A 22,155-nucleotide genomic window follows, 5' to 3' on the forward strand; every position below is an offset into this window, starting at 1 on the left:
TGAATTATGAAATGAACACAATTCGATTTAAATTGCAGCTGTTTATTAATCATATTTAAATGTATTTGACCTGTTGACTGGTGGTATTCTTAGGGTGATTATTGATTTAGCCATGTATGAACAGCAATCAATGAAAACATGGCAGACTTAGTTGTGAGATAGTTGTGAGATATTGACCTTATATCTATAAAATGTTTAACTTAATTTACCATACTGGAATGATTATGAACAGATATTTTATTTTATTGACATGGCAATATTTCTATTTATCTTAACTATTCATCATTTTCTAGTAAAAATGTATTTTTTACTTTTTGGTACCAAGCAAATGATGGGAAATTTATTGCATTTGAATGTTTTCCAATCAAGATCATATACTAATAGAAATTCCCTGCTTTGCCAGGTGTTTTTGGAGAGAAATTTGACTAGATTCGAAATTCATGTTTTTCTTCTTGTTAAATACAAAAGAAATTGTGGTCAATACTTCAAAAGGTTACTAGATTTTTATAATATGGAGATATTATTGCCTGATCAGTGATCATTAATCTATAGCAAGGAAATGGCAACAAAAGTAGTAATGATAGGACCACCGCACAGCGGGAAAACGACATTAGCAAATTACTTGGCTGATGCCACAGACTCTACCAGTGGAGAATACCACCCAACATCAGGTGTTCGGATTTTGGAATTCTCTTGCAATCTTCCTGATTCCAAAGCTGTTGATGTAAGTTGCAATGCATTTCTTTCAGTTTCATACATTTAAACAATGTAGCTAAGATGATCAATTACTAAAATATACTTGTTTTAGCTCTAGACAGAACCACATGATATGAAAAGGGGGGTTTTATAACAAGTACTTTAAGTATTTATACATTTATAAATCTCCTGCTCTCCCAGATAGAGTTGTGGGACTGTGGAGGTAATCCCCAAAATGAATCTTGCTGGCCCGCTATTGCAAGGGGAGCAGCAGCTCTTGTACTGGTATCAAATGTAGATATACCGGACTCAGAGGGCCAGTTCCTGGAAATGCTGTACTTGAGGTTTGCTGCTCAACATGGTCTCAAGGAGTCTCAATGTGCTGTATTCCTGAATAAAGTCGGAGGTGGGTTGAACATGACTTGATTGTTTCTTATTAACATTTAACTGGCATTGAAGTTTAAGTAACAATCACTCTTTTAATTTACTTTATAATTCAACTCTGTGCTACTGGTACATTTAAAACGTTTTGTTTCTACATATCGTGATGTCCTCAGAAACAGAAAAAGTTGGGAAAGTTCCGGCAATGCTGACCAAGGTGCCCCACGAAATTGTATCAATGGAGAATGGAAGTAATGTGCACGCAGCATTTTGTCGAGTTATATCTTCAGCATTAACGGCACAGTCAGAAGAGTGGCGGAAGGGAGAAAATCAAATTTTATCCGTTCAATGACTTGTTTTGTTGAGATATTTCTTATCATGAAATTGAAATGAAAAAGTTTTCACAGAGTCAACAGATATGTTGCTGCAGGTATTATGCATTGTTAAATTATATTGGAGCTATTACAGTCGATTATGTTTAAAGAGTTGTATTGGAGTTGTATTGGACCAACACTATTTGAATTTGTATATTATTTATGGTTGTTGATCAATCTACAGTCGATAAGTTTTTTCTTGGGTGTTACCTCATGCTGAAGAAAATGTCATCTCAGTTACCAAAAGTTGTGTATAATAATTCAATTCAAAATAATATGAATAAATAAACCTAAGAATTTCCGCGATTTCTGAGCCTTGTACTCTTACTCAGCTATGTCAGAAGATGATGAGAGATACAGGTTCATCTTCGACACAGTTTCTAAATATTGTCCTACCGAAACCGGATGGGACGAATTCAAATCCTCAGTAGAACTTGCTAAGTTTTGTGATGATGCAGCTACACCTCTTCTTTCGTGTGTCTTTGCTAAGCAAGGTAATTTCTCATTCCCCTTCAAATATTCCACTAAAAGACTTTTCTGATGGGATTTGTATTAAGGATTAAAATGATAGTTGTACATTCATGTGTTTTCACTAAACTTCTCATTTCTAAATATCCACCATATGTTCCGGTATTGGATCCCCAAATGTATATTATTTTGATTTTTATTTACCGTACATAAAATTTGCAGGAGTGTCATTGCAGCTCCAAGTGGCAGAAAACGACGCTCAACAGATTGTCTTCTTGAAAAACAAACCATGCCTCCTGGATGACAAGAACATGAATTCCGCTCTAGCTGTCACGACCATCACAGAGACTCCTTCTCAAGCTCTTTATCTTGCTCTTAGCAAGGTATGTTAAATATTTGATATTTTAATTCTATCCATCCGGGGCAACATTTAAAATTAATTATTCTGTTCAGAAACAATGTTTGGACTACTCGTGCGTTTAAGTCTAGATCCATTTGGTTATCATTCACGTTCACAATTTTAGATTTACTATCCGATGGTACGAAATACAGTTGATGCTAAGTTAGAGAAGCAGCTGTCTCAACTTGCAGCCTCTCTTGGACATGTCTCCAAAAAACTCGCCCCATCTTCTGACAATTTAGAGGATATCCAGGTTTGTATTTTGATCTTTGAACTTTGATTTTTTTAAAAAGATTTAAAAGCAAGTTTTCCAAAAAGTTGGTATCTATGGCTTTACCAACTGTTTCCAGTTTTTGTTTGTGTAAACAATATAAAAAAATTCGTAGAGTGTAAAGGAGGAAGTGACATACTGGGAGAACTTGGCTAACAGGAGTAACAAACTGAGAGACCGAGAGAGGGCACAGTCGGTATTGGAGTTCCTGCAGCCAATCAGCAACGACATAACATCTCTCGGTAATTCTCAAACTACCATTCCTAGAGTATCACCAGTGTTTTTTTTTGTATATTTTCAGTTCTTATATTCTAAACCCTTTAGTCTCATCTTATTCTATCAATAGCATAAGTCTGAGGTCTCTTTATTTCACCTTAACAAAGAATATAAATTAACGAAAACCCCGCCCCAGAGTCGACCCCGCTAGATAGGTGCCATGATAACATGGAGAAGATACAGGACTATCTGGATGACTTGTGGAAGATGGTGCCGGATAGTGGAGCTCCATATGGCGAGGCCAGGATGAGGAACCTGCTTAGGGTTCTGGGTGACACGTGGACAAGGTTAATATTATCCCACTTTCACTTTTAGAAATTCACATTTGTGATTTAGTCAGTGGTATGATATTATTGTCCTCTATGATAAGGTCACAAATAATGACATACCGTGGACCCAATATTCCATATTCGATCATCTTGAGCCTGTAAGAGTCTGTTAGAGTCTTTAAGAGTCTGTTAGAACTTAGAGTACGGTAAAGTCTGTTAATTTACTATTTCTTTACTAATACTTAATACTTATACTTAACTAATACTTTACCAACACTTTACTAACTTTTTATCACCTTTCAGGTATATACAACGGGAACTGAGTGCTTTGTCAGTTTGGGAAGACAAGTACCACGACATCAGAGACACTCTTGGCGGAGCAATATCAGTGTGTGATAGGTTCCACAGGACTACCGATATGCTTACTGTACAGTTCTGGAAACGGTAATTCTTTAATTATTATTTTTGTTTGAAGTTTTAAGACGTTTATTAATTTATAATAATGTGTGCACTGTATAATTCAAACTATCCGAAGAGTCAAACACGAACTAAGGTAGCTTTTAAGTCGGTATTGTAACTTACAAATGGTAAACAAGGCTGTGATTCCTGTGACATATTGATAAACTAACCCCTACATCGTGTCCAGGTACAGCGCACAGCCATGGCTGGGAGACAAGTTCGTCAGCAAGAGTGTCCAGGACCTGTCAGTTCGGTTGGAGGAGATACTGAACATTAGAGTTGTTCACGAGCAGCTCACCAGGTCTGTCTTCAAGCTCTAGACTTGTTTTTATTCTAGTAGATGATTTAACAACTTTTCACTTTGAAATGTGTAAATTATTCCTTTAAATTTCCTGATAACTTAGGATCAGGGTACAGATTGCTTAATAAGCAATGCTTATGTCGGGATATATAATTATATGAAGTAACTGTTATGATACCCAGGTTACTGTCAGAAACAGAACAAGGACAACTGAACACCGCCACCGCTTTCACCCCTTTCTCCCAGCTCAACTCTCTTTACAACACTCCCTATACCTTGACAAAGTGGCGTGCTGCTGTATCTCAATACGAGAGAGGTACGTACTAATTAATAATCATTATCTAATTTTCAATTAATAATTAGTAATTGTTCATCTTGTGCAGTGCTTCTAGCAGGGTTATTTAAAACCTTTACAACGGTATAAAGTTGTAAAGTTAATTAGGCTGCCTGATACTAGCTAGAGATGATGATGTTTCTTCAAACAAGCAAGATGACGTTATTATATTAGTTACACGTAAAAAGCAAGCTGGCGATACGTTACACATGCTTGTTGTGCACTTACACACACAACATCTCGACAATTCAGCGTCATTGAGACCACTGTGAGATCATGTTATAGTGCACGGTAGTCGCTACACATTGGGACCTGAAACAACAAGTTTATAAGACCCCAGCTAGATGGTAAGTAACGCGTTACGTAACGCTTTACGTGTTACTTACCATCTAGCTGGGGTTTAAGAAATCCTCTGGAGCACTATACTAGCGGTTACCTCTTATAGCTGAAGATGCAAGAGAATAACTTACAGTATATATCCAATACAAATAATGAAGTAATGACCTGATTGCTACTGTGTCCCTTTCAGGTATGGTTCCAGCAGAGAAGAAGATCTCCGGAAAACTAAAGAAGCATTTCCATGAGATCGGAGCTCAGCCTCATCAACTTCTCAGAGAGTTTCAGAGGTTTGTGGATCATGTTTGTGAACGACAAAAGTTAAATTGTTACTGCTTATTCTTGGATACTGTTGATCGTATTCTGGAGAAAGATTGGATGGTAAATCCTTTAAACCAGTCGTTTATCTCCTAGTACAACTATTACAGATCCAACTCACTACATAACTACCCTGAATATGTAACTAAACTATGTATGATATGTTAAATATGTAAACTATGTAACCCCCACTCTCTCAGGTACAGAGAGCTCGTAATGAGACCAGCTGTACGAGATGAACTTGTAGCGGAGCGGGAAACTCTGCTCGCACAGCTTCTCACCTACGTCCGCTCCCTCAAGGACGAGTTCAGCAAGCGCACGTCTGGTAATTAACTAATTAATTAATTATGTCGCTAAGTTCCGAAGTTAACATTATAAAATGCGAACAATAAAATATAATGGTCCGATCTGGAAATCACACCCACGATAGAGTTACAAGGCGCTCTACACAATTACTTTTGCCCCAATAACATGTCCTCTATAACATGTCCTCTATAACATGTCCTCAATAACATGTCCTCTATAACATGTCCTCTATAACATGTCCTCTATAACATGTCCTCTATAACATGTCCTCTATAACATGTCCTCTATAACATGTCCTCTATAACATGTCCTCTATAACATGTCCTCAATAACATGTCCTCTATAACATGTCCTCAATAACATGTCCCCAATAACATGTCCTCTATAACATGTCCTCAATAACATGTCCCCAATTACATGTCCTCTATAATATTAACCAGGGTACGGTAAAGATAAGAGCACACTACAGACTGGTAAGAACCTGCCCGAACTGATTAACGTTGTGGTGTGGGTCCGACAGCTGATAGGGAGAGTCTCTGACACGAACAGCACTGCAGTGAATATCTTGGGAGATCTTCAGGGGTTCCAGAGCTTTACTGGGGAGTGCGGCGCGTTACAGCAGGAGATGTCTGCTTACATGAACGAACAGGTTACATATTTGAACACGTCCGGACGTTTTGGAACTTGTTTGAAATTCTCCTAAAATTTGCCCTTTTTGTCACAACATCCATAAGTGTTTTCGTTTACCTATTTCGTATACATATTTAAAGTCAAGTATCTGGTAACAATTTCATCGAAGGTTGAGATATGGGTGAGTGAAGTTGAGAACCTTCTGGAAGACACAGAGAACCCACTAGCCCTTCAGATGGGTGGTAAACTCATGGACTTATCACATTCTGATGGTCAGTAGTTGTTAAATAATAATCACATTTCCATTTTAAAATTTTTACAGAGCTTGTTACCTTAAGTTATCAAGGTATGAGAGTAGTATCACTTCTTCATTAAAATTTGAATACGATACATATTTAATTGAATAAAATACATATTTAATTGAATACAATACATATTTTATTTTAATTTGAATACACATAATATAACTGTTCCCAGGAAAGCTACGTGTATTCTACAGCGAGAGGCTAGTCTCCTTACTAAGAGAAGTAAGACAGCTCACTGCACTAGGATTTGTAATTCCCACTAAGATTCAGAGAGTAGCAGCTACTGCTCAGAAGTTCTACCGACATGGGGTGGTTTTGAAACAGGTGAGTTTGAGGTGGAGTTAAAGTGGTAAAAGTGGAGATAAATTGTTACAATCTGTTGCACGTGAAAACAAGTTTGAAATGTATCTGCGGATCTAGTTCTGTGATGGAAGTAGCCAAATAATGAGCTTTAAACGAACCAAGCAAGTTTTCATCCTTATTATTGAACTCAATTTAAAATTGAATTTTAAAAATCGCTAAAATACAAGCCAACCAGGTTGAGAATTTCTACAACTCGATAGACGAACAGATGCTGGAATGTCAGAAGCTGATGATGCTGGACAGTGCTGTTAGCTTTGAGGAGACTATTAAGAACCCTAAACCAGGAGTCAAGGGTAAAGGGAGTAAAGTTCAGGTAAGATTTGTGGACTGAATTATTGATATAATTAGTTGTATTATTGATTTAAATTATCAATTTCGATTTTTCATTATAACATTCTCCATGAAATAAATTTTAGCATATAGTCATTGCTTCTTACTAGTCATGATCGGCGTTTGATGTATAAAAACGATAAGAGCATGGCATTATTTTTTGTTCCATTGATTTGGAACTTTGATCAAATTATAATGATCTGGCAATGAATTGAAGCATGTTCTCACAAGCTTAATTTGACATGTTATTATGAATAGAATAAATTTAATTTGGTAATTTAATTATTTAATTGTTTATTTAATGATTATTAATTAACTGACACACAGGTCACGTGGGATAATCCATCAGAGTTAGAGTCCTACATCAACAGACTGCAGGGTGCAGCTGACAGACTCACTATTGAGAACAGGAAACTTAGGAAATGTCATTTTGACATTGCTGACAAGGTCAGTTGAACTAAACACGGCCGTTTGTATTAAGATTTGAAAATTGTAAACATTTGCTCAAACTCGGTTAAATAATGATATTAGAAAAATCAAATTATTTACAAACTGTTGCCTCGTTAACGGTTCAAACGATTATGTTATATTACTGAAACTTTCTTCCATTTGACCGAGATACTTATGTTTTAGGTGGTTAACCTGATGAGTATAGAATTGTTAAGACAACAGATGAGATGGAAGGAAAGTCTGAATGAGATAAGAGGAATCATGACCACACTTCACCAACAAGGTAATAAACTACAGTAAATCAGACAGTTCAAATACAATGTATATTTTATTTATCACTGTTCAGTAGTTCACTATTTTGCAAAACCCCAACTCAGTTTTACTATTTAAACCACTACTATAATTATAGTACCCGAGATCAGAATATACGTTTTTGCGATAAATTCCTTAGATATTAGAATAGACAAAACTAGCGAACAACATCATAAGCAGTACAACAACGCACTACTATCAACCGTGTAGCTCAGATAACAATGCATGTTAGTTCACAAGATATAATAATATGGTAGAAATTATAAATGAGTCTCTAAAATTGCGGCTGCAAGTCCTCTCTCTTGCTGGTTAACAATGTTTGGGGACTTGTAGCCGCAATTTTTATTTCCTCTCTTCAGTCTCAATATCCCTCTAATGAATTTTCTCAGCCTGAGCATTCTCCAAAAGTAAAGGATTGGGTTGGCTGCTGAGTTTACTGCTAGGAGAACAGTGAATATGGCGTTATTGTAGTACAACTGTGTATCAAACTGGTACACATTAAGGTACCACTCCCAGTTATCAGTGTACCTTGCGTATGTTTTTAAGATATAATCAACGACAAGGGGAACATTGCATACTCCATACACAAGAGCGAACAGTAAAATAGTTACTGTTGCCGTGTTTCTGGATTGCTGTAGCTCCTGTCCCTGTGCTATTTTATTTCTTCTTGTTAGCAACACAACAGCTGATATGATACAGCTTGTTGCAACTACGAACGCTGGAACTATGCACAATAAGTTACTGATGATCTCCAGGATAAGGATAACAGTCCCGCCTGATTTGATAGACAATGCACAGCGTGCCAACCAAGGGGAGAATTCCGTATCCAGTTGAATATGAAATCCTATTCTCATAGCTGAAATTAGCGTTAAGTATACCACTATAGCTTTAAGTAGATTTCTTATTTTCTGCGGTTGGAAGGGTCTTATCAGTGACAATGTCCTAATTATAGACAAGCATAGCACTAAGAAGACAATATGTAACACTGCTATTTGCCATAAGTAAAACCAGGCGTTACAGCTCAGGATCGTACCGAATACGATACCTCGACTTCTTTCTGACAAAGAAATTCCAACGGGGACTACTATCACACTGACGACTACATCATTTGCAGTTATCACCATGTAGATGACGCTGGAGATGTTTCTTTTCTTAGCCTTAAAATACAGAAAGCTGACAATGTTTCCCACCGTCCCGAGAAGGAAGCACAGACAACAGATAGTCCCGTAGGTCACATCAGCTGCGTGGTTTCAGTAGTCCTCATCATACCAATCTGGTTTTGTTGCTGTAATCCAGGTCGTTGAATATTCCATCCTGTGTACTGATATTATATGAATTAAATCGGGTGTAGGACACTAGGGTGGTACTTTCCTAATATACGAGGGCGAATCACATGACTCACTCAGATAAGCAAATAAAAGCCTAAATCAGTTTGACAATCGTTCACTCAACGGTTTGGTAATTTTTATGAATATAATAAAATACGTCAAATAAAATGACTAACATGATCTGGCTTAAGTTAAAAGTGATAACTTATTATCAGCAGGCCTATTTAGCAGTTTACAAAGTTATTGAAACGAAAATAAGTACTAGTGATCGATTTAACTGAGAGGATTGATGGTTTGAAACTGAGTGAACACACCTCAGTTAAATTCGTCAGCCCAAAGTAAATACCCGTCCTGGTACGTGCTACTGTACCCCTGATCTAAACCTGGGTAACTGTAGCGTCAGCGACTGCGATATTTTGGAGACCAAGTTTGTCACATGAACATCTAGGCAGTGTGTGATTGGTCTAAGCACGTTACCAAACACCAAAATCTGCTGCTGAGTTGGCTGAGATATTTAAGGAAAATCTCTCAATTTCTGGCTGGTTTAAATCTGGGAGATTATTTGTCACATCAGTAAGTTTTGTTTCCAATTTACAGGTGAGTAGATCCAATTCTTCGAGCTAAGCTTTACCTCAGAACATCACAAACCCGTTTAATCGTATGTTTTGCTAGTAAAGTCAGATGTAAATAAATTATGGCGGGTAAAAAAATGATAAAATAAATTTGATCAATTAACTTAATCTTATATCTGCTCACAGGTGTCTCTAAAGATAACATGAGACCATGGAGAATACACTGGGATAGACAGCTGTACAAGGCACTGGAACATCAGTATCAGATGGGCTTAGAGAACCTCAACAACAACCTATCTGAAATAAAGATTGAGGTTAGGATCCAGGATGATCTTATTTAATCTATGAATAAATCTCAGAAATAACTTCTTAATTATTATTATTATATAACTTTATTCAAATCAAAAATAGAACATAAAGAACATCTTGATGACCTGATAAGTCACCAAGAGAAAAATAACACAGAATAAACTAAATCATGCTTAACTCTCTCCATGCTTTTCTATCTGTCGCTAAAAATCTTAAATGGTATAAATCGTCTGTATTTACAAGTCTAAAGTTTCTATCACTTAAATCGTTCAAAATAGTTTTTAACAAGTTTGACTGGTGTCGTCCGACTCTACCTCTCATCAAACTCTGACTCTCTACAGCAAAATGTAAGGCAAGCTGGGCAGGTGAGTTATTATCACTGCGGAGGATGTGACCGAGCATTCTCCACCGTGCACGAGCAACACGCTCACTTAGTGGTACAACTTCGCAGCGTTTGTATAGAGTCACATTTCGTATGACATTAGGGTAGGTCATGCCGATGATCGTACGGAGATGATTCCTGTGGCAGACATCAAGTTTTTGAAGGAGTTGTTTAGATGTTGCCCAACTGTTGCAATTATACATCAGTATTGAAACAACTTGTGCTTCATATATCTTGAGTCGAATCTTCAAGGGTATACGTCTACCTTGTTCCCAGACTTTTTTGTAGTTCTGAAAAGCAATGTTAGCAAGTATACATCGTCTCTTGACATCTTCGATGCTACACAACTTAGAGCCTAAAGAGATAGATGACCTCCAAGGTTCTCTACCTCTGAGTGTTTCTCCTTTGTTATCAACCTCGTTCTTGCCGGCCAGATAGAAGTGGGTGAACTCGGTTTTTGACTCATTGACAAAAAGATTCCACTCTTCCAATATCTCTTTACATATTGGCAACAAAGACTCCAAATTGCTTTTATCCTCATCAGTAAAATCAACATCATCTGCGTACTCCCACTCGAGGGGTAACAGATTCTCAGCTATGGGAGGGTTAGGTCTTAGATAGGACATAACAGCACGCAGGTGGTAAAGTGCTGCTGCCAGATATAGAGTGAACAAGTTTCCAGACAAACTGTCGCCTTGAAAAGCTCCAATCATGACAATAAACTCTCCCGATATTGTTGAGTTCACTTTGATCTTCAGGTCAGTATTTGCGAGCAAATACCTTACCAGTCGAATGTCATCCTCACTACAACCAGCATCAGCTAAAATGTCAAGTAATACCGACCTCTTTATGGTATCAAAAGCAGAGGACATGTCAATGCCCATCTTATGAAGAGACCAGCGTTTTTCCTTGACAACTGATACTAGTATTCGCTGGGTCCAAACGATATTTGCACAACTATGGCCAGGTTTATAGGCATTCTGCCAAGGACCAGTGTACTGAGATACTTGCCTTTGGATGCGCTTTAAGACTATCATGGACAATATCTTTCTAGTACCGTTAAGTAGGCAAAGTGGGCGCAAACTCTTAGGGGGGCCTAGTGGCTTTCCAGGTTTTTGGAGCGGAGTAAGGTATCCCTCTGTGAAAGAAGGTACATGTTCATGGAGCTCAAAAGATCGATTAGTAAGTTGTGCAAATGTGGAATAAAAGATTTCAGGAGAGTGTTTGAGGAACTCGTTTGGGATCCCATCTGGTCCAACAGCTTTACCGTTCTTGAGTTTCTTGGCCGCAAGCTCAACTTCAAACGCTGTAATGGGGTTTTGAAGGGGCCTAGGGTTACCTGTGAACGGTTGTAGTGGTGGTTCACTGTCAGGTCCAGTGTAGTGTTCTTCAAAGTACTGGCGAATGATTTCAGCCTTGTCTCGTTCATTATCTACCAGTTGGTTGTCAGTGTTGAAAACAGACACAGAGCCTGCACCCATTTTCTGTTTGCCTGATAGTTGACGAGCAGCTTCAAACATTCTCCGTCCTTCGTCTATGGTGGCTATAGAGTCAGCTAGGCTGTTTGCTAACTCAACTCTCAATGTTTTCAACCGTTTAGTAATGTCATTAGAGAGCCTGTTGATTTTAGCTCTGAGAGCTGTCCTGTCTCTGTATTCGTTGTTGTTCAGTTGTTGTAAAAGTTGTTTCCTTTCTTCAGACATGCTAAACAACTTGACTGTCAGAGGAATGATTCCTCTTTCGCTGTGGCTCGCGAAAACCCACAGTGGAAACAGCAGCTTCTTTAACTACACCAAAAAGCATATCAAATTGCTGTTCCGTGTTGTTGGAGCTAAAGTCAGGATCTGATACAGTTTGCTCAAGTATCTGATGAAGTTCTTGCTGATATTCTTGTTGAGCTTGTTTGCTTCCAATCAAGGTTGTTGTGTTATAACTCTTCTGAAATGCTCTGCTCTCCCTGTACAAATTGAAGCGCTGCGAAAAATCTGCCTTGGCAACAACAAGTTTGTGGTCACTGCGGTGCTTTGTACCTGCATATGACCTGGCATCAGTTAGCAGTGCCTTGCTTCTGGACTTGCAGAGTATGAAGTCAATCTGTTGGAAATAAGGTTTACTTTTCCTGGTTGCTCGATCCCGAATCCAACCAGTCCGTGTGGTAATGTGTCTGCTTCTATGGGAGAATGAAGTGTTGGCAGCAAACAGGCCATTAGCAGTGAGAAAGTGTAGCAACCTTTCACCGTTTTCATTCCTCCTCCCAACACCATGTCTACCAATATTCACTTGTAAACCATTTTCTACATCAACAGGGCTTCTTTTGCCAAGTTTGGCATTAAAGTCACCTAACATCCATACTTCAAATCTAGCAGGAACACTGATAGCCTCGAGTAGCTCATCATAAAATTGGGTCGCTAATCGGGGATTCTGAACTGATTTGGGATTCGTAGGGCTGTAACAATTAACAATTCTGATATGACAAGGTGGTTGATCCACCCTTTTAGCACTTAATTTAAAGTCCATATAAACAACTCTGTCACTGATCTGATGATGAGATACTATACATTCCAAAAAACGCTTGTTAACAATAAACCCAAGTCCACCGTGTCTATCGTGTCTCTGATCAAACAAAAACAATCGATGATGTCCGGGGAGTGTTGTTTCCAAGTATTCACGTGTCTTGGTCTCCTGAAGTGCTAAAATGTCTAAGTTATATCTGTCAATGTCCTCTGCAACGAAGTGTTGCCTGTATGTGGTCGATAGACCGCAAACATTCCATGTCCCAAAATTGAGTGTCGTAGCCATGATGAAAAGAGTAGCGTAGACTAAGAATCCTGCGATCTTCCTCGAGGCGTTAAACGTACTGACTTTTGCAGTCATGCGGACCCGTTACAGTCACACACCATCCTAAAACTTCTTAAACTGCTCAAAATTGTCACTTATCTACTGAAAACGAAATCACAAGTTAATTCTGATGTTTGTCTCCACAGATAGTGTACCGGCAAGGCCAGCTCGGGTTCAGACCACCACTAGAAGAAGTAAAAGCCAAGTATTATCGGGAGATGAAGAAGTTTCTTTGTATCCCCAACCACTTCAAAGGACTGGACGCTCCGATTAGGTAATGTTTCATAGGTTCAAATTGCGGCAACGCTCACTATTGTATGTTTTAAACTGCTAGTTAATCTATCTTACAAAAGGTTACTAAATCGAAAAAGAAAGTGACGTGATTTTGTTGCCAAGTTCAGCTGAAACTTCAAAATACTCCGTATAATTAACTGAATTTTACAGTAACGAGGAAGGGAAGGTGATTTTCCCTGCTATAATCGACAGAAATGCAACTCATTTCTTCACTGTATACTCTAAAGCTGAATTCTTATTCCAGGTATTCCTCTCTTCCTGATTATTTAATTAAATAAACTAAGCCAAAACTCGAACGAAATATTTGCGTAGTTAATCAAAGATAAACGCTAGTATACGCGGATATAGTAATAATATATCCTATTACATGGCTTATTTCCTCAACCATTGCCGCGAAATAAAAACCAGACTTACCCCAGAGGCTGGCTAAAGTGCTGGATCAGTTCAAACCGTGGGTAGTGTTGGGTAATATTGATATAGAGATGATGATAGGAGAGACCCTCACAACTACCACTGACTGGGAACTGAACTTCAAGGCTCTGAAACAGAAGGGAAGAGAAGCTGAGCGACTGCCCAGGTAAGGAAACTAAATAATTTGTTTATATAGGGTCTAACGGCTAACAGAAGCATAATTCTTTGATAGTCGACTGTCGAGTAACTTCGATAAGTTTTTTTTGTCAACCTTGAATTAATTAGTTTTTTGTTGACAAACAAAGGCTGCTACTGAGGATTTTCTTGCTCAAAGTACCTAATTAAAGAAGGTAAATCTAAACCGGCCGGGTGGTGTAGTGGTAACACGATCGCCTCCCAAGCAGAAGACCCGGGTTCAAATCCGGTCGGATGCAAGTCGGCCAGTTACCAAGCTGTGATTTGGTACAGCTTCGGCTGGTGATACACACCCTCTGGCTCGTAGGATAATCCCCTTACAGCTAGTATAGTGCCTCGGCACAGAGTGGCTTAGGGTTACTGAAAATGAGATAAGCACCTCAGGCCATCCCAACGTTCGGGAGAGACCTGCCCTTGTATCTTGTTGTGTAAATCTAAACCCCACCTATAACTCAACTCATCTCCCCCAGTGAGATAAAGGTAGACTGCCTGACAGTCAGCACAGCTCCAGTTAAAGCCACTATAGATGACCACATTCAGACTCTAATGGACACTCTGCTGTTGACTCTGAGACGCAGTGCCATGTCTGACATCAACACTATTGACAAGTTCATTATTGATGGCATGGACATTCTCACCACACGTCCTCAAACCGTAAGATATCTTTTTTAAACTTGGAGGTTGTGATTTTTCCTTGGTCTTCTCTGGAGAAGATAAAGTAGCATAGGTCGTAGATTCGATTCTTGTTTACGTTAATTAACATCATCTGAATCATTATATATTAAGTAATTGTTCTTGTTATAAGATGTGTTGTTTACAGTTATATTGCAGGTTGAAGAAGTGGGAGCAGCTAACAAAGAACACGCAGCACTAACCGCTAATAAACCTTCTGTACAGCCCCTTTTCAAGGTTAGTAGTAATTTGCCTGAGGAAATTACCAGTTTTTGTTTACAAAGTTTCTTAATTCCTTATTTAATTCCACAGCTAACAAATTGTCAAAGATACTGAAGCAGCGCCAATTGAAAATGTCCTTTACAATTTTGAGTGAAATCACAAGATGTTAACCTGTGTTTGAAATGACCAGGAAGCGGATACGAAGAACAGGCTGCTCCGGAGCGTAGCAGGAAGTGGGGTGGAACAAATAACAGAGCTCCAGACGAAGTGGGACAAGCTGGAGCTCTTGATGGAAAGTCACGAACTTATGATCAAGGAACAGGTAACTTAAGGCTAAGCATTCTGTATAAAAACCTTTAAATTATCAGGTCACGTGTTTCTGTTTTAGTGAAGTGTTGTCCTACATTCTGGTTCTAGTTGTTCTAGTTGAACAAGTTATCGAACTAGAGGAAGCACAGAGAAATAATTATCTGAATTAGATAATTACTGATTAATTAATTACTCACAATTTCTAGGTGGAGGTTATGAGAGGCAACACGAAGGCCCACGTTAAGAAGTTTGCAAGTCAGCTCTCTAAGTTCACTGCTCGGTGGAATCAACTGAAACCCAAGAATATAGACCTTGAAGGCGATGCACTTGTGAGTACTCAGCTGCTTTTATTTTACAGCTTGAACAAAAATTATAAAAATATCATTCCACGTTTAAGGATTGTAAGAGAATCTAAATGTAAATGTGAACTATTGTGAAATTTTCAGAAAACAATAGACGGTTTGAAAGAAAGACGATTAGAGTTCCAGGAAGTGAAAGAAGCGTATGGGAAGATAGTGGAAGAGTGTGAACACTTTGGTCTCAAACCACCACCATCTGATTCTATTGATCAGCTTGACACCCAACTTACCGAGCATGTAACTAGATTCTTATTATAATTAGAAATCTTTCTAAATCGTAAGGGACCTTACTCTCAAATTTACAGTTGAATTGACAAAGTAATAAATTGGTTTATTGTTTAACCTCTAACACTTATTTACACCCACGGTCTCACGTGTAAGCCAGGGAGAACATGCCTGAACTTTTCATTGACACTGTCTCTCTCAGGAGAAGATGTGGGCGCTATACGAGGAGTATTCCAGTGAAATGAAGAAACTGGTGCAGGAGGACTGGGTCTCCTTCAGAGGATCACTCCATCAACTTGAGGACCTCATGATATCCTGGTCCGAGAAAATGAGGAATGAGATCAAGGCTCAGGGTGAACCAACTCCTATGATAGTCAAGATTCAAAAAGAGGTATGGGTGGTCAAATTTGTATAAACTTGTGTATTTGGTCTACTTTTTGCTTACCTTAAAATTTGTATCTGAAATATTACATCGAAAGAAGAAAAAGCTAAAAACATTCCAAATATTGACTAAAATTATCTGTTCTGGAATAATAAGTATACTGCTTAGTAAAAACGTATTGTTTAGATAGAGAAGACACAGGACGTTATACCTTACCTAAAGTACGTCAGAGGAGAACATCTTTCAAATAATCACTGGGTCGAACTCTACAGAATTATTGGTAAGTTAAAGTACATCGTGTACCAACTCTAGAGACCTAGAGAGAGGCTCCAAGTGCTTTAATATTAGCTACATTCACAATAATTTATACTGGAATACTGAATCCTAACAAGGACATATTGCACTTAAATTCACCGTTAATATATCTCACTCATTATCACTCATTAAACTTCCATTAAACAGGTCTGCCCCGGACTACAGACATTGCCAAATTACGAGTCTCCGAGCTGCTCAACATGTCTGATAAGATAATAGACAATGTGGACGCGCTCAAAGAGCTGAACAGTCGAGCCCAGGGAGAGGTGTCCATCAGAGACGCCCTTACTGAGTTGGAGGTGAGTGTGGCTAGATATATGTGGGGATTGTTATTTTAAAGGAGGACTTCAGGGGAACTACATGAGATGTGGTTGAGATAAAAAGACTGAAAACTGGTGTGATATCAATGAAAATTAATTCCTTATTATTAATTAAATACAGGTCTGGGGAGCAGGAGCCGTGTTCTCACTATCAAAGTATGATGACACCAACGGATTGGAGGTACAGATCATCAAGGATTGGAAGGAAATGCTGACTCAAGTCGGGGACCACCAGTCTTTACTGCAGTCCCTGAAAGACAGCCCTTATTTCAAAGGTACTGTGCAGTGTGTTATCAGTGTGTTATCAGTGTGTTATCAGTGTGTTATCAGTGTGTTATCAGTGTGTTATCAGTGTGTTATCAGTGTGTTATCAGTGTGTTATCAGTGTGTTATCAGTGTGTTATCAGTGTGTTATCAGTGTGTTATCAGTGTGTTATCAGTGTGTTATCAGTGTGTTATCATTGTGTTATCAGTGTGTTATCAGTGTGTTATCAGTGTGTTATCAGTGTGTTATCAGTGTGTTGTCAGTGTATTATCATGATTTTGATAATTAATATCAGGCTATTAAATCATATGCTATTCAATGGTTTTAAAGATTATGCTCACAAGTTAAAACCAGATGAGTCATATGATAAAATTATGTAGGATTTGCTGATAAAGCTGGATTGTGGGAGACGAGGCTTGCGTCTCTTGATTCGTATCTACATGACTTGAACCAGATTCAGAGGAAGTGGGTATTCCTGGAGCCTATATTTGGACGGGGAGCTCTGCCCAGAGAACAGGTAGGAATCTTTAGATTGACAACCTATTTGTTACTCCTGTCACAAAGGGTACTGGGTAGTGGGTATCGTATGTAAGAAATCTCAAACTTGGCGATTTGATATTATGTATTTTTCTAGAGATAAAAAGATTCTTTGAGTAAAATCAAAAATTAACACATATTATACATACATGAACAAATACCAAAAACTCAATACTTAAACGTATCAACAAAATATCGATTAAAAGTTAAAACACCAAGTAAAATTTACATTTTGGTGAAAACATAACCGTTGACGATGTACGAACTTGTAACCACTCCCTTTCCACCTTCTTTAAAAGGAAGAACACTATTGGTAGTGATATCACTAAAGGAAACAGACTTCTTAATCGTAGTTAGTAAGTTGGGGGAATCCTGAGTTAACAAGGGGTGTTTTCTGGAGGAGACTCCAGGAGTTGGTATTTTTACCGGAGATGATTGGTTCTTCAAGAACTGAGCAGCTGGTGTAGTGGTAGACTGGGTTTCCGGTTTCCTCTGGACAATATATAAATCATCGCAACTTATTGATCTTGTTCGTGGCTTCAATACCGAGCTCATTGATTTAGACCGAGGTTTCAGAACAGCTTTCAGACGTTTCTTTGTAATCTTTTGCACCAATTTTCTCCACCAACTTCTAATTCTCTTAGCACGTTCATTTTCAGATGACCTGGACGGAGTCTCCATATTGTCTGAGGATCCAGGCGGGGTCTGTGTTTCAGTAGAATTCTTTAAATCCGCCCCAGGCCGGGGTAATATGAGGTTATGACAGTAGGCATGTTCGTAGGTAGAATCAAGGTTGGGTGTTTCCTGAGCAAAGTAAGGGAACTGAAAGACAAGTGAGTGAGCTGGTGCAATCCTTGCACCCGCCTTGTAGCAGTGGTTTTGTGGAATGTTCTCTTGGTAGGGTGGAGGGGGGACGAATACCTGGTTAAACTCTGGAGTCATCGGGGAGGGGGGAGCAGGAGCGTAAAACTGGTACATCCTCTGGTACATCATGGTACTCTGGTCCATTCTGGTATACTGAGAAGTTATAACTGATTGATAGAAGAAGAACTGATGATAGCTGGTAGATATGAGAGGTTTATATCTATCCAAGTTTATCGTAAGGTTGTCTCAGGTTACCTCGTTAAAGATAAACGAAAATTGGGTCTACTGTCTAGTCATGTGATCAGTGACGTACCAAAGAGTTGTAGAGTCTCTGAAGAGGCACGTGACCCAAAAGACACAGGACCGACTGACTGCACGTGTCATGTTGCATCGTCACGTGATCCTTCACATGTAATCAGATGTAGCAGTTTTGTGATTGAGTAATTAACCACGACAATAGTGTTACTTCGTAGTGATTGATTGATTATTACGAAGGAACGCTATTGTTTGGCTTGGGGGTATATAGAATACATAACTTAATACTTCCTAATTAATCACTTTACCGGAGACAAAATTCAGTCCGGTAAAATAATGCTGTACACTGTATATTGAATATTCCCCGAATTATTCGGTAACCCTAGGCCCAATCAAGCCTCCCGGATAACTTGCATATAATGATATTTAATTTTAAGTATAATAGCTACAATTTGATTTTGGGCCTGGGAGAGTTACCTTTTTTTGTTTGATCTCTAAGCCGAAGCGTTCCTTAATTTTTCAATGCAATGCACGAGAGAAATGGAAAATTAGAGAGTCTATCCTTGCTCTAAAAAGTTTAATCAGAGGTTGATTCGATATTTAAAAGCTAATTTGTATATACAAAAGGGATGCATGAACTGTTTTATAGTGTTTCCGCTCTTAATAATGAAAATGTACATTAACAGTCCAAAACTTCTTAATGCTTCAGCTAGCTCTAACAAATTTAATTGGAAATTTAATAATCTGGTTCATAGACTCTAAGTCTAACTCCTATGCTGTTCTTTAAGTTCTTCCTGACCTTGAACAAAAACGTTATAACTATATCGTGGAAGTAGTTCAACGACATAATATATTTGACCGTTTTGGAGTTCTCTACCATATACGTCTCTACCACGCGGTGTATCTCAAGCACAAATATTTCGAAAGTTAGCTTGTGATACACCACGTGACTTCAGTTAAAAACAAATCTCCAACGATGAGTAGTTATGCAGTTTTTTCCGCAAATTTAGTTAATATATTTATTCTGTTATTATCGCCTGACCTCGCCATCCTACCAGCTATGTTAGAAGTGATCAATTTTCGAGATTATTTACCATCATCATATTCTGATTATACTTATAGCCATGGCGTCGAATACTCTGATCTTATATCACGAGAAATTAGGGAAGGTATGTCGAAAGAAATTTGCAGTCATACTTCGGTCTAGTAGTAAATAAAATAAAATACTTATTTCATATTAAGAATGATATGATAAGAATATTATTGTTCTGTTGAAATAATTACTGTAAAATAAATTCAGGCTGAACACAAATAAAAAATCTATCGGAATTTACAAATATTATGGATGTCTCATCCCTCAATCTTTCTCGTATAATAATGCTCCTCAAGAATTCATACGCTCAAGAAATTTATATTTCTCTTTCTCTTTCTCTTTCTCTTTCTCTTTCTCTTTCTCTTTCTCTTTCTCTTTCTCTTTCTCTTTCTATTTCTCTTTCTCTTTCTCTTTCTCTTTCTCTTTCTCTTTCTCTTTCTCTTTCTCTTTCTCTTTCTCTTTCTCTTTCTCTTTCTCTTTCTCTTTCTCTTTCTTTTCAATATGTGGTTACCATTCAAGAAGTCTCTGCAGTTCTTTCACTTGAGTCGTCGTCGTCAATCCATTCCTTACGGACGGAAGACGCGGTCTATTCTGATGGTTGGGTATCTGGATTAATTAATACGTGCTCTCTTGTGTTATTTAGCGAAAAGGAATATGGTTAGGAATAAAGCGAGTAGTAGTAGCGTACTGGAGTAAGCTGCACTGTTACTGTTGTTACAATAATCTGAGTAACAAAACCACGTGTTACCTGGGACAGAATTTGTTAAATCACATCGCAGTACTAAAGATTTAATATACAGGCTCTTAGGGAGAATGTGCAGAATCAAACAAGCTCAATCGCTCAAATGCATTAACTTCAGGTACAATAAAAATGCAACCTTAGTTTTAACATGCAGCAGCAATCTACTGACAAACTCAGTACAAGCCACATTCTACAATACAATATATATTGTATTGTTATGCATAACCCACTGTCACGTACATATGCCTAGTCGGCTTTGCTGAAGACTGATTTGGTCGCAGTGCGTGAAGGGATCTATGCGACTATCTACACATTTTCTAACTAGTGTTGCTCCTGTCTCGTTCCTGGGCATTACAAAATTAGCTAAAGAATATAGGCATTAATCTTATTATCGAGTAAATATTTCGAGTAGATTCTGAATAGAACCATTAACATTTACATTCATTAGCATTAATTACACTGTGCTTTCAGCAATACTCATAAGCATTTTATTAAACATTACTTTAATGTTTCTATTAACATAATATCATTCATAATGATCCTACGTGTAAATTAGAGTAAGACACGTGTCCCCATCTGAACAAGTTGAGTACCGTGTATCATTACAACTTCCATGTCCACAGTCTCCTTCTTCTAAACAGCCTGAATTCAACATTGTCAACATTGTCAACATCGAATTTGGAAAATGTGGAATGAACTACCTTACGCAGTGAGAGAATTTGCATTGTAAAAATCCAATAGTCAAATATATGAATAGTAAAGCCGCCGCACATTTTCATACAATCTGAATCTCAATATTAACCACGTTGTAAATTTTGTCTACATTGTCAGTATTGTCTACGTTGTAAATAATGTCTACGTCGCGTGGTAAATAGACATTGTAAATATAAATATTTTCGAGTTAAGGCATATATATATTTTGTATGCATATATATATATTATATGCGTGAAATATACAAAAGGTGAAACATCGACTGTGCTACGCGAGCACCTATTATTGAACCGTGAAAATGATTAGAAAAAGAAAATGTTATTACCTTGCAAATTGAGCTTCTCAGAGGTACAGTGGTGACAGGACAAAGATGCTGCAGCTGGAAGGAAACAAAAAACAAGGAACACAACTTTTCTCGTCATTTCTGTTTGAAATAATAAAAGTGAACGTATCATGATGGTGAAGTATACAAATGTATAAATAAAGAATTGTGCTAAACTAAATACATGACTCATCACTCTAAAAGTAAACTTAAAAACCAACCAAAATGTTATTCTGAACATGGGTGACATTTGACACATGGGTGACAAATAAATGTTGGTATTGCTGTATATTGGAGCGGCTTTTCTTGAAACTAATCCGATTAAAGGAAAAACCCAACCATTAATTAAGGTTAAAACAATTTATACATTGACATCCAGACTATCCAGACTTGATGGTTTGTTCGACACAAAGTGTGCAGGGGAACAAAACGAATGGTGTCAGTTATTTTCACAACAAAACAGACGGCAACAGAATTCTGCAGAATATTTGTCTATTTCTTCAGAATATTTGTCTATTTCGGGGCGAAAAAAAGCACCACGTAAAAAAGCCTGCTTCGTCCGGTCGCCTACTCAAAACTTAAATTAAGATTAAAGCAAAGAGACTTGAAATAGGATTGCTCATGTAAGTCAATCAAGCTTACCAACGTCCAAC

General features: G+C 38.0%; 2 protein-coding genes and 1 long non-coding RNA gene across 3 annotated transcripts in view; 2 read left to right on the forward strand and 1 right to left on the reverse strand.

Moving 5' to 3' along the window:
• Positions 1–514: 514 nt before the first annotated feature.
• On the forward strand, positions 515–1,642 carry LOC134820619 (intraflagellar transport protein 22 homolog). Its single transcript, XM_063831120.1, has 3 exons — positions 515–724; positions 898–1,102; positions 1,254–1,642. The coding sequence occupies exons 1-3, from the start codon at positions 560–562 to the stop codon at positions 1,427–1,429; spliced, it is 546 nt and encodes a 181-aa protein (XP_063687190.1). The 5' UTR covers positions 515–559; the 3' UTR covers positions 1,430–1,642.
• A 134-nt stretch (positions 1,643–1,776) lies between these two features.
• LOC134821263 (cytoplasmic dynein 2 heavy chain 1-like) overlaps positions 1,777–22,155 on the forward strand; it is a 55,630-nt gene continuing 35,251 nt past the window's right edge. The window contains 30 exon segments of the mRNA XM_063831976.1: positions 1,777–1,945; positions 2,142–2,302; positions 2,444–2,572; positions 2,706–2,832; positions 3,003–3,153; positions 3,439–3,579; positions 3,782–3,895; positions 4,078–4,211; positions 4,759–4,855; positions 5,084–5,208; positions 5,630–5,838; positions 5,989–6,091; positions 6,297–6,448; positions 6,663–6,800; positions 7,145–7,264; positions 7,451–7,550; positions 9,666–9,793; positions 13,155–13,282; positions 13,453–13,546; positions 13,722–13,879; positions 14,379–14,562; positions 14,740–14,817; positions 14,993–15,124; positions 15,318–15,440; positions 15,558–15,707; positions 15,898–16,086; positions 16,264–16,357; positions 16,540–16,691; positions 16,834–16,987; positions 17,358–17,494. Of these exon segments, the coding sequence (XP_063688046.1) occupies positions 1,786–1,945; positions 2,142–2,302; positions 2,444–2,572; positions 2,706–2,832; positions 3,003–3,153; positions 3,439–3,579; positions 3,782–3,895; positions 4,078–4,211; positions 4,759–4,855; positions 5,084–5,208; positions 5,630–5,838; positions 5,989–6,091; positions 6,297–6,448; positions 6,663–6,800; positions 7,145–7,264; positions 7,451–7,550; positions 9,666–9,793; positions 13,155–13,282; positions 13,453–13,546; positions 13,722–13,879; positions 14,379–14,562; positions 14,740–14,817; positions 14,993–15,124; positions 15,318–15,440; positions 15,558–15,707; positions 15,898–16,086; positions 16,264–16,357; positions 16,540–16,691; positions 16,834–16,987; positions 17,358–17,494 (4,062 nt within the window). The 5' untranslated portion in view covers positions 1,777–1,785.
• Positions 19,890–21,600, reverse strand: LOC134821170 (uncharacterized). The gene is made up of 4 exons (XR_010160985.1): positions 21,506–21,600; positions 21,014–21,110; positions 20,709–20,812; positions 19,890–20,474 (listed from the first exon to the last, which is right to left on the reverse strand). It is a non-coding gene; the product is annotated as an uncharacterized LOC134821170 (long non-coding RNA).

Source organism: Bolinopsis microptera, chromosome 9 (assembly GCF_026151205.1).
Source record: "Bolinopsis microptera isolate Bmic1 chromosome 9, MBARI_Bmic_1.0, whole genome shotgun sequence".
In the NCBI taxonomy this organism is placed as follows: domain Eukaryota; kingdom Metazoa; phylum Ctenophora; class Tentaculata; order Lobata; family Bolinopsidae; genus Bolinopsis; species Bolinopsis microptera.